The sequence below is a fragment of the Spermophilus citellus genome (genome assembly GCF_964194105.1).
Source record: "Spermophilus citellus genome assembly, chromosome: 6".
NCBI classification, from domain to species: Eukaryota; Metazoa; Chordata; class Mammalia; order Rodentia; family Sciuridae; genus Spermophilus; species Spermophilus citellus.
In genome coordinates this window covers 34928178-34941182 of record NC_138187.1, presented here as the reverse complement: position 1 = coordinate 34941182, position 13005 = coordinate 34928178, and the positions used below count along the sequence as shown (strand labels likewise).

The 13005-nt window shown below is 45.0% G+C and overlaps 1 protein-coding gene across 1 annotated transcript in view; it reads left to right on the top strand.

The window, feature by feature from the left end:
* The window catches only part of CARD11 (caspase recruitment domain family member 11), a gene marked incomplete at its 3' end in the record, with an annotated part of 108141 nt that overhangs the window by 67757 nt on the left and 27379 nt on the right, over positions 1-13005 (top strand). Inside the window, exons 2-4 of the mRNA XM_081300267.1 lie at positions 2211-2353; positions 5375-5555; positions 11075-11363. Of these exons, the coding sequence (XP_081156393.1) occupies positions 11165-11363 (199 nt within the window). The 5' untranslated portion in view covers positions 2211-2353; positions 5375-5555; positions 11075-11164. The remainder of the gene's footprint in view (positions 1-2210; positions 2354-5374; positions 5556-11074; positions 11364-13005) is intronic.

Sequence of the window (13005 nt, the reverse complement as noted above, 5' to 3'; positions counted from 1 at the left end):
AGCCTCCCAAGCCACTGGGATTATGGGCATGTGCCACTGTGCCAGGCTGACTCTGTTTATTCTTAAGTGAATGTGACAAAACACAGTGGAATGAACTCTGCTGGACCACTAAGGGCTTCTCTTGACTTTAGCTCTGTCTTTGCTTATATATAGTAAAGTAACACTTCAGGGAAAATTTGCACACACTTTTTGGTCCTAGCCCTTAAAAAAGCAAGCTTTTTTATGAGCACCTGCAGGGGCTGCCTATTAGTGACTAAGGGGAATCAGAGAACCCTGGGTCCAGACCCAACCTGTGCACTAATATGACAACGAAACTCGCCAAGCTTTTATTTTCTTGGCTGTAAGTTGGTGATTGTAATGGTTTGGATGTGAGGAGTTCCTCAGAAACTCACATGTGAGACTATGCAAGAAGGTTTGGAGGAGAATGATTGAGTATAGCCTTAACTTAATCAGTGAATTGATCCCTGATGGAATTACCTGGGTGGTGGCTGGAGGTAGGTGGGGTGTGGCTGGAGGAAGTGGTTCGTGGGGGTGTGGCTACAGGGTATACTTTTTGTATCTGGAGGGTGGAGCTTTTCTCTCTCTCTCTCTCTCTCTCTCTCTCTCTCCCTCTCTCTCTCTCTCTTCCTGATCATCATGTGAGCCCCTTCCCTCCACCACACTCTTCTACCATGATGTTCAGCCTCCCCTTGAGTCCGAGGAATGGAGCCTGCTCTCTATAGACAAATACCTCTGAAACCCTGAGCCTCCAAAAAAACTTTTCCTCCTCTATAGTTGTTCTGGTCAGATCTTTTAGTCACAGCAGCAAAAAAAATACGTCTTATAGGCATTCAGTATTACCCCTGGCAACCTCCAGGTTGTACCAAGCATTGCAAAGCGGTCCTTTAAGTCTGAAGACATGTGCTTTTTCTACCCTGAAGAGTCCTGGAAGTCTGTCTCTGTGCCTAACAGTGTGCCTGGCACACAGTGACTAGTCTATAAGCGTCCGTCCATCGAAGGCCGTACCTGTAAGTCAGCATCTCAGGTGATCAAGAGGTTGACTTGTCCCAATAGAGTCCCTAGATGTTTTCCCTGACCTCAGGAGCACAATCTCCAAGGCAGTAATCAAAATTCTAAAACCAGAAACCAAAAATGCAGCCTCACCGTGGGCTGTCCTGGGCCTCAGGTTCCCCAAACTGTGTTGCCCCGGCAGGAAGGTAGAACAGCAGGTGCGAATCCACAATCCTCTTTACCCTTTCTTGAAGTGGAAGCCTTTCTTACAGTTTAAAAGATAAATAAAAGCTTTGTATTTTCTGATGATGAAAGAAATGCTTTTTAACAAATGCAAATGCAGAAGAATGTCAATTCCCTTGGGTCCTTCCCTATGCCCTGCCACTTCCCTGGGTCTGAGGGCCTCTGACAGCTTGTTCCAGCCTGAGCTGACAGCAGACAGGAGCAGCTTCTGTCAGCCCTGGGAGAGCGGATGTCACCTGTGATTAATCCTGAAAGCCCCAAACCAAGCAAGTTTCTGATTAAACAGAAGCACCCCAGGGTCCCAAGTAGAGAGCCCTGGGAGCAGCTGCCAGGTCAGGTGCAGGACTCTCATCCCCCTCCCAGGGTTGAACACCACCTTCCCTCTCCCAGGCCTGAGAGGAGAATTGTTCCTTCCCCCAAAAGCTCACAACCACAGCTGGGCTCCTGGAGCCGTGTGGCTGGGTGTTAGGAATGGCCTTGTCAGGGTCCGTGAGGAATGTCACCTTTGGGAAATTACGGAGTGTATGCAGTCATGCGTGTTTCTGCCCAGACCCATGGCAAGATAGAGGCAGAGGATGTGATTCACAGTGGAGGGAACTCTTTTGGGTCAGGACGTGGTTTGCTGCCTTTGAATCCATAACTGACTTAGAACATCTCCATCCTGTAGAGGTTCTGGTCAGAGCCCTGTGAGGACACCCCCATACACACACACTGCCCTGAGTTACCCAGGGCCACCACCTGCCCTTGTGCTCCACCCTGGAGGTCTAGGAAACTGTGGTCAGTGGCCTCTCCACTGAACAGAACAGAAGCCCTTCTGCCGCACTGATGGGCCACTGGTCACTGTCACCTGGAGAGACATGCACCTCAAGATTCACATCCTTGGATTTTTGTGCAGAACACACCTTCAGCCTTTAGATGCTTTCCTTCCTCTCTACCTCTGCTTCCTGCTCCAAATACTGTTATCTTTCCCTTTTCAGATCCCAGCTATCTCAACTCCAGATGCATCAGGAGACTGGCTTGAAGGAAGACAAGATCCAGCCGGAAAGTATAAGCAGCAGACTTCAATAGTAGCTTAACAGCTCCTGTTTATTGAACACTTACTACATGCCAGGTATTCAAGGTATATTATCTCTTTTATGTTGAAAAAACAGAAAGTGGGGTGGGGGGACCTGGGACTTGGTGAGGGTTAGGAAGGAAGGGAGCAAGTTCTGACATAAGCCCATTTGATGGACAATCAGACAAAAGCCCACTCAGCCTGGGATACAGCTGCGGTAAGACTGTGGCAGCCAGCAAAATGTAAATCATGCAGGGCCTTGGAGGTCAAGATCAAGATTTTGAAATTTATTGTAACAGCAAGAGAAAGCCACATGATAAATGTCCTGGATGAACAAGGGGCTGTCATGGAGTTTGGGCACAGGTAGTGCGTCCACCTGGTCCTGACTTCCCAGGGACAGGTGAGCAGAGTGGCCCTTCCCGTGGAGACTTGCTCAGGTCCCTTGGGTTTGTTTTTCGTTTGTTTGTAGAGAAACCAGTGTGATCTAGGCTCTGACTCAGCCTGGAAGCCAGGCCCTGCTGAGTGCTGGGTCAAGGCTGTCAGAAGCCCTGGCTGAGACTGAGGTCAGAGATGGACCGTCCACCCGGCAGGCAGTTCAGATTCAGAGCCTCCATATCTACGCGTGCATTTCTGGGCAAATGATTTTCAAAGACATTGCCCAGAGCTTGACCCACACCACTGAGCTGGTCCCAGTGACAAGGCCGAGTCAGGCCGAGTTGCAATGCTGTGTGTGGAAGAGAAAACACGTTTGAAATCCAGAGATGTTTTGTTCTATTTTGAGCTTCACTACACTACCCACAGTCTTTGTCCATGAAATATTTCACACACTTAAAAATATGTGTGTAATGTGAATCCATGAGACAAAGAACAATATCACACTCATGTCCCCAGCCAGAGCAGTACTATTACGTCCCTTGGGTGCCTTTCCAGGTCACAGCCAGCCATCTGACTGTCCTCCTCAGGGGGCCATTCTGACTTTTACCAGTCCCTTGCTTCTCAGTGAAGAGTCCCCATATATCCTTAGCTGTAGTGTTTCATTACCTATGTTTTTTTTTTGGGGGGGGGGCGTTGGTCCTGGGGATTGAACCCAGGGGTGCATAACCACTGAACCACATCCCTAGCCCTTTTTATTTATTTATTTTTTTATTTTGAGACAGGGCCTCACTAAGTTGCTTAAGGACTTGCTAAGTTGCTGAGGCTGGCCTCCAAGTTGCGATCCTCCTGCCCCAGCCTCCCCACCATGTCCATGCCCGGTTTATTGCCTTTGCTTCAATGCCTCCTCTCCTGCCCTTCTGAGACCGGCATGTGGCTCAGCATTGTGTTCCTGAGGTTCATCTGTGCTGATTCATACAGCTGTAGCTTTTTAAATTGTCACTGCTGTAGAGTAGGCCACTGTGAAACATACGGGTTATTTATCCCTCCACTGTGTTAGGGTGTTGGTTTCTGGAGTGTGCGAGGCTGCGGTCAACCGGTGTGCCCGGGCCTCCTGAAGCACATGGGGCTGGTCCCTCGGAGGGAAACCTGGGTTGTATGTAGTGTGTTCTACCCTCCAAGGCACAGCGGACTCTTTTTTCAATCCTCAAGCTTTGTCCAACCAGTAGCAAAGGTCTGTGCCTACAGGTGGGAGCAGATGAGTCCTCTCACCCTTCCTCATTGCTCCAAGGCTCAGCTGCATTCTTTTCCTTCTTCTCTGCCCAGCAAACTGGCTCAAAATGCTTCCTGCTTTGTCCTGCTTTCCAAGGAGAGAGGAACCTTGGAGCACCATAGGGCGGGGAGGCCTGGGCTGGAATCCCAGGTCACACTTGCTCTGTGGCCTTGAGTGTGACCTTGACTTAGCTCGCTTGTCTGGGTTTCCCTGTCTACAAAACCTGGTTGATCACGTCCTCCTCTCAGAGCCACTGTGATAATTAAGTGAAACAATTTAGGGGCTGTGGGGAAGGCCAGAGTAGCAGGGATTGAACTCAGGAGCACTCGACCACTGAGCCACATCCCCAGTCCTATTTTGTATTTTATTTAGAGGCAGGGTCTCCCTGAGTTGCTTAGGGCCTCACTGTTGCTGAGGCTGGCTTTAAACTCAGGATCCTCCTACCTCAGCCTCTGGGAGCTGCTGGGATTACAGGCGTGCACCCGGCAAATAAAGGGTCGAGGGTTGGACGCAGTGCCTGGCACACAGTGGCACCCAAGGCGGGCACATCGAGTTCCACCAGCAGGTTTGTTGCATGTCTCTCTTAGCCTCGGGTGCCACTCTCACTCTGCATACTAACAGTTTGTGTAGGTGGCCTGGCCCACCCTTTCAGCTGAACTCTGAGCATCTCAGGCAGCAGGGACCATGTGGGACCCATCTCTGCACCCTCTGTGCCCTGCATGGTGCTTGCGATGCTCCTGAGTAGTCCGCTTTCCCCTCGGTGGCTGTGCAGCTCTGCACACAGGGTGCTCTCAACGCAAGTTTCACCCCCATCATCTGCTGTCTTGCTGATGGCTGCCAAGGTGGCCACACTGCCACCCCGAGACTACAGGAGCATCTCTGCAGCACCAAGAGCTCCTGTTCCCGTGGCTGGGAAGCAGTGCTTCCTAGGCTGGTGCCTTTGAGGCCCCTCGAGGCATAGCTTTCAGCACCATTCAGTTCTCTGCAGCGAGCACGGCGCCCAGCAAGTCTTTGCACAAAGTAGATGCATCTACTACAGGAGGCTTTGGGCTGCCAACAGGGTTAGGCCCAGCTCCACCTGGCTGCAGGCAAGTCCCACCATATGCATAACAGAGCTTGGGGGCGCTGGAGGTCCTGGGTTGATGAGGTCAGTGGCTTGGGGAGAGGGACATCCTCAGGACACCCATCTCTCCTCTTGGCTCAGCGCTCCTGAGGGTATTCGCCGTGCCCTCTGGTGAGTCCTCATGTCACAGCAGCAACACTGAGCATCATACTGACATCCGCAAACTCAGTGACAGGGTGCCTTTTCCTTGTGTCAAAGATCAAGGAAAACTACCCCGATTGCCCCAGCAGACTTTCATACAGGCTGCGTGGGCCGTGACATGCTTCCCTTGCTGATTCCCAAAACACTGGTAGAGATCAAACAAGATCCACTCTTTCAGCTCAGAAGATACCCGGCCTCCCTGAAGCATGAGGTGCCCGATTCCTGGAAAAAAACTGGGATTCTGTTAGCAGGAAGAGCAAGGGCATGGTGCCGATGAGTGACAGCGGTGTCTGCCACAGGCTTGGGAAAGAACTGTTGAATCGCATTCATAGGATGTCAACTCTTTGAAGAGAATAAAGGTCAGTACGTTTTCCTCTGTGTCCTGATGCATCTTCAAAGTGAGCTGCAGCAGTGGGGAGTTATGGGAGATGGAGGCAGACTCTCAGGTGACCCAGGTGGTGCCAGGTGTTAACAAAAGGACTCATAAAGAATGGACAGTCATCATGTTAAGGAAAATAAGCCAGGCACAGAAAGACAAGCCCACGTGGCCTCACTCATATGTGGAATCCAAAAACGTTGATCTCATCTAGGTTGAGAGTAGACTGCGGTCACCAGAGGCTGGGCAGAGCACAGGGGAGGGAGGCTGAAGAAGGGCTGATCGACGGATACTAAGTTAGGGTTAGGTGGCAGCAGAAGGTTCTGGGTGACTCTAGATAATCATTATGGACGGCACATTTCAGAAAAGCTAGGAAAAAGGGATTTGGAATGTTTTCACCATAAAGGAATCTGTCAAAAATAAAAATAAAGCCAGGGGCCATTAGCACACGCCTGTAATCCCAGGGGCTCGGGAGGCTGAGGCAGGAGGATCACAAGTTCAAAACCAGCCTCAGCAACTTAGCCAAGGCCCTCAGCAACTCAGAGAGACCCCATCTCTAAATAAAATACAAAAAAAAAAAAAAAAAAGAGCTGGGGATGTGGCTCTGTGGTTAAGCGCCCTTGACTTTAATTCCTGGTACAAAATTAAATAAACAAATAAAAATAAGAAAGGGCTCGTAGAGGTTAGGATCAAAGTCTATGGAGCAAAGTTGAATGGAGACAGAATCCTCGTTTCCATCACTGTCAATGCAATTGTTGCTCATACAGCTCACAGGTATCCTGTGGTTCTCTGGTTGCATAGAAGAAAGTCCCATAAAATAGCTCAATTAAAGGGAAGCTTATTAAGGCCTGGAACAAATACCAGATACCACAAGCCAGGAGCCAAGGCCAAGGCTCATGGGGATGGGAACTGAGTTATACCCCTCGGGAGGCAAACCCTGCCCCTACTTCTCATGGGACCAACTCTCTTTGGCCCCATATGACAGGCCTGGGTCTGGGAATTTGGCCATTGCTTTCTCAGCCTGTGGATTGGTCCTCCTTGGTCCCAAGGGTAGCCAGGGGATTTATTTGGCTCCAACAAGATATCAGGGCTGTGGCCTTTGGAGAGACAGTGGTAGGAAGGCTAATACTGGACCCGGGCAGATCAGCTGCCCCAGACAGGGCTTTTGCCCTTGATGACTTTTTTCCCCAACTACACTAGAAACGTGCTCTTTTGTAAAACACTGGAGGAGTGTTGACCACTAACCTCCAAACTTATTCCTCTTCCCAGATCCTTTCAAATTTTCTCTCTCACTCTCTCTTCTCCTCTCCCTTTCTTTTCTGTTTTCCCCCCTCTCTTTTTTATACACAAACAATACATACTTATAATCTTGCTTTGTTTGGGATTACATAATTGATTTTATATTGTATATATTCCGAAATTTAGTTATTTTTTTAACAATGTGCCTTGAGGGTGTCTTCGAATCACTACCTCCTTTTAAAAAGTGGTCTAGTACAGTATAAAAGGATCAGTAATGTCTCCTGCTGAAATAATTAGGTTGTTTGCAATTTTTCCCATTACAAATAGTGCTAAATGTTCAGGTGAAAAACTGGGGGAAATTAAATATCCAACAATAGGGGAATGGATAAATAGTGTTTTCTTATAATGGAATAATGTATAACAATAAAAAAAAGAGAATGAACCAATCAAAAGTCAGAGATATAGTCAAGTAGGATTTAAAAAGTCGTTTTTAAAAAGGTCATCTAAATATTGTCTATAGTAGACACACTGGACTCAAAGATGTAAAAAAGATTGAAAGTAAAAAGACAGAAAGATATATATCATTCTAGCAACAACCATAAGAACTAAAATGGCTCTACCAATATCAGACGAAATAGACTTTAAAACAAAAATATTACTAGAGATAGAGAAGAACATTTCATAATGATAAAATGGTCAATACCCCGGGGAGATATAGCAGTTATAAGCTTATATGCGCTTAACGGTGCCCCAAACACATGAGGCAAAGACTGAGAGAATTGGAGAGAGAAATACACAATTCAGCCATAATAGTTGGACAGTTTATTACCCTACTTTCAATAAAGGGTTGAATGACTAGGCAGGAAAAAAAAAGAAAGAAACAGGAGAGTTGAACAACACTATAAACAAATTAGACCTAGTGGATATCTATAACACATTCCATCTAACAGCAGCAAAACAACTCATATTTTCAAGCACATACATAAAACACTCTCCAGGATATCTGCTGGGCCAAAAAAAACAAGACACAGGCTATGTATGAAGTAAAGAGAGAGAAGGTTCGTTATGTCATGAGTTCTGAAAGTTCAAATCCAAGATTGGTGGCCCCATTGGTTTGGGCCTCCCATGAGGACAACACATCTTGTTGGAAGTGCATGTCACAATGAGTAGCAATTTCTTGAGTCAGGAAGCAGAGAGGGAAACAGAGGATGGACAGGGTCCCATAATCCCTTTTCGGGACATGTCCCCAGGGACCTAAGAACCTCCTAAAGGCCTACAGCACCTTCCAGTAATGCTACCCAGGGGACCAAGCCTTTATATAAAGACTTTTGGGCAACACTGAACATCCAAACTATAGCACACACTGAAAACTATAAAATGTTGCTGAAAAAAAATAAAGAAGATTTAAATGCATGGAAAGATATCCCATGTTCATGGACAGAAGACTTAATATTGTTAGATAGCAGTACACACCAAACCAATCTACATACATATGCAATGAATTCACTATCAAAATACCAGCTGCCTTGTCTTGCAGAAATTGACAGTCATCCTAAAACTTACATGGAACTGTAAAGGGGCACCTAATAGCCAAAACAACTTGAAAAAGAAGAAGAAGGTTGGTGCATGTGTATTTTCCAATTTCAAAACATACTACAAATCTGCAGTAATCAAGACAACATGTTACTAGCATAAAGATATACATAGAAATCGGTAGAATAGAATTGAGAGTCCAGAAACAAACTTTACATTTATGGTCCGTTGACTTTTAAACAAAGTGCCAAGATCATTAACTGGGGAAAGAATAGTGCTGGAATGACTCGGTGTCCACATGAACTTGGACCCCTACTTCACATATGCACACACACTAACTCAAAATGGATCATAGACCTGGATATAAGAGCTATAAAATATAAAATTCTAAGGAAAAATAGGAATATGTCTTCATCACTTTTCGCCACTTTGAGTCAGACAGTGATTTTTTTGATGCATGCCAAAACAAACACAAAAATAAAAAAATTGAACTACACAAAATTTCAAACTTCTGCATTACAAAAATTGTCTTCAAGAAAGTGAAAAGGCAAGTAACAAAAAGGAGAAATATCTGCAAGTCCTATATCTGATACAGGACTTGCATCCAGAATATATAAAGAATTCCTACAACTCAATGATGAAAACAGAAGTGAACAGTTTTGAAATGGGCCAAGGATTTGAATAGATACTTCTCTTTGCAAACGGCCAATATGCACATGAAAAGATGCATATCATAGGTCATTAGGAAATGCAAATCAAAACCACAGTGAGATACCGATTCACATCCAATAGGATGGTGACAATGGAAAAGACAGACCATAACCAGTGCTAATAAGAAGCAGGAGAAACTGGAACCCTCAGGCATTACTGGTGTGCATGTAAAATGGTGCAGCTTTGGAAAGCAGTGTAGCAGTTCCTCAGTGTAAACATAGAGTCACCAGATGGCTTAGGAATTGCACTCCTATTTGTCTATTCAGGGGAAATAAAAACATAGCCACATGAAAACTTGAACATGAACGTTCATAGCAGTTGTTCAGTCAACTTTTTCACTGCTGTGACTATAAGACCTGACCAGCACACCTGTCGAGGAGGAAAAGTTTATTCTGGGGCTCATGGTTTCAGAGCTCTCAGTCCAAGGACAGCAGGCTCCATTCCTCGGGGCTCAAGGTGAGGCAGAACAGCATGGCAGCAGAGTATGGCAGAGGGAAGCAGCTCACATGAAGATCAGAAAGTAGAAAGAGGGGTCTCCACTTGCCAGATACAAATATATACCCCTAAGTCATGCCCAGTTCCCACCTCCTCCAGCCACACCCCACCACTTCAGTTACCACTCAGTTAACCAGGGGATTAATCACAGATTGGGTCCTCTGAACCTTCTTGAATTGTCTCACATGTGAGCTTTTGGGGAACACCTCACATCCAAACCATAACGGCAGTATTGTTCAATAATAGACAAAAAGAACCCAAATGGCCACCAACCAATGAAAGGATAAACAAAAATGTGCCATATCCACAGAAGGAAAAATCATCTGGCAATTGTTTTAAAAAATGAAACACAGACTCATGCTACAAAATGAACCAACCTTGAGAACATTATGCAAAGTGAGAGAAGCCAGTCACACGGGGGGGGGGGGGGGGGGACACGACAACTCTACTAATTGTGTGATTTCTTGGGTATGGAACATCAAGGAAAGACAAATCCATGGAGACGGAAATTGGATTAGTGGTTGCCGGGGACTAGGGTACTGGAGGGAAATGAAGAATGGCTGATAAAGGCATGAGGTTTCTCCTTGAAATGATGAAAATGTTTTTAAATTGCTTGTGGTGACATTCGCACAATTCTGTGAACCATTTAAAAGGTGAATTGTAAGCCATGTGAATTATATCACAATGAAGCTGTTTTTTAAAAATGTGAAAGAAAGTGGATAAAACTTGAAAATATTATGCTAAAAGACACTGGTCACAAAGACCACATATTATATGAGTGTGTGTGTGTGTGTGTGTGTGTGTGTGTGTGTGTGTGTAAAATGTCCAGAATAGGCAAATCCATAAAGAAAAAGTAAATTGATTAGTGAATTGATTAGTGGTTGCCAGTGAGAGAGAGGGTAGGAAGAAATCAGAAGCCACTGCTAATAGATCTGTGGTTTCTTTTACAGAGGGAAAAAAAAAAACATGCTAAAATATTAGGCTGCGGTGATTACTGCACAAACCATGAGTGCATTAAAAAAAAAATGTGTGCTTTAAATTAGCAATTGTGTATGGTATGTGAATTATATCTCATTAAAACTTTTTTTTTTAAAGTGAATGGATCAGTATGTATCCACCTAGATAAATCTCAAGGCAATATGGGGTGGGGGTGGGGAGAAGGCAAGAGGAGAAAGAAAGCAAACACTATACCACTATCCTATCATTTATGTGAAATTTAAAAAAAATAAATAGTATTATGTCTTTTTGAGAAAAATATATTGTTAGTAAGATAAAAGCTTGGAAAAGGTGTAACTCCAATGGCAGCATTTTCACTCTCCCTATAAACAACCTTTTAAAATTTTTATGGCTCATCCTTCCATTGTTTGTATTTAGTATATAAGGAATTAACATTAATATACTTAATTAATAATTAATATTATATTAATAATTTAATTAATATATTAATATTCATATCTGTTCTCAGATAAAAGGTAACATGCCATATATACTTGACTGGTTTTTTTTTAACTTAATGTATTCCAGAGACCACTGCAGAAGCACGTGGAGAGCGGTCCTGGGAGGCTCTTTGATCGACCTCGCTGGGGTTTATGTCTGCGAGGAGGCTGGCCGGGGATGGATGACGACATGGAGACCCTCAAGGACGAGGAGGATGCCCTGTGGGAGAACGTGGAGTGCAACCGGCACATGCTGAGTCGCTACATCAACCCGGCCAAGCTCACCCCCTACCTGCGCCAGTGCAAGGTCATCGATGAGCAAGATGAAGATGAAGTGCTTAACGCGCCCATGCTGCCGTCCAAGATCAACCGGGCAGGTAAGGCAGGAGGAGGCTTGTAGGGAGGAGGCTGGGCCATCCACGAGGCTGCCCCAGGACTTACCCTCCACTTAGCTGGGCCAAAGTGGGGTTCAAAAATCCTGACATCCAGAGGCCACTGCCCACTCCTGTCCCCTCCCAAAGCTGTCTGTGTATAGAACTCCAAGGATCTATGAACTTGGGGAAGGGTGGAATTACATCTTGATTTTATAAACTTCAACTGAAATTTAGCCTTGCCTTCAATTACGCATGACAGCAGGTGACCGCAGCAGCCATAGGTAACCTCTGACTCTGTCAAGAGTAAAAATTACAGGTATCTCTATGTCACATTACAGCTTTGCAGATGTTTTAAAATACCATTTGCACTCCTCTCTGTTGAAATTACAGTAGTTATTAGACCTGCCAAGAGATTTTGTTATTTAATGCATTAACAAAGAAATACATCTATTACTAAATCACAAATGTGTTTAATATTTGATACCTGGATTTTATTACAATTGGTTTCCTTTGTAATCCAAGGTATTTAATTTGTTTAAAACTATTATTCTGGAAAGGGATCCTCAGCCTTTTCTAAAGTGCCTGGCAGGGGGTGGGCGGAGGGTGAAGGGGCATGGGAATTGACCATACTCGGTAAAGGTGGTGTGTTTCTGGAACTTGTTTTAGTTGTTTATATGTACACATATGCTTCTATACTCATCCTTGTGTATGGGCACTGCCAAGTCATGGTGTAAAATGTATTTCTTTCTGTGGATCACAGTTGAAGAAGCTTGGAAATCCCTGTCCCACAGCATGGCTGATAAGTGGCTCATATGCTGTGACTCTCCTCTGCATTCACAGCAGACATCCTTAATTAATCACAGCGTGCTTTCCCACTGAGCTTGGATATAACTTTGGAATCCTTCTCAACACAGTGCTCCAGGCAGCTTCCTCAAACCATCAGGATTCACACAAGATGAAATGTATTTATCATATCTGTCCTAGGGAAAAGATGGAGTTTTAGGGCCTAAATGGAAGAGATATCTGAAAATAAAACACTTAAGGATGGGACAGGAAGTATAAACATAAGTGGAATGATTACGGTCTTAAGCCTTTTTTTTTCCCATCACTACAACAAAATAACTGACACAAGACAACTTTATAAAGAAAAGAGGTTTATTTAGCTCGCAGTTTTAGAAATCTGAGGGCAGAGCACTAGCATCAACTCGGCTCTGGGGAGGACCCTCTTGGCTACATTCTGTAACAGCAGGAGTAAATAAGGAAGAGATCACAATGCCCAGCAGGAAATCAGAGAAAGACTGAGATCTCACAATCCTTTCCAAGAGCACACCCCCAAATGACCTAAGGACTGACCTCTGGTCCCCATTTCTTAAAGGTCTCCACCACCTAGTATCTCCACACCAAGGACCAAGCTCCCAGCACATGACCCTCTGGGGACAAACAACATCCAAACCACAGAAATTAGATGGAAACTGGAAGTTGCTAGCAGATTACATCTAGGATAAAGATGTTTCCAGACTGTGTGTGATAATCCCAAAGAAGAACAGGGAGCAGTGCCTCTTTCCTATGACTTTTCCAAAAGCTTCCCACCCACCAAGTTGTTTTCCTGCTCTGAATCCTAGAGAAGCCTGCATGATTCCCTATA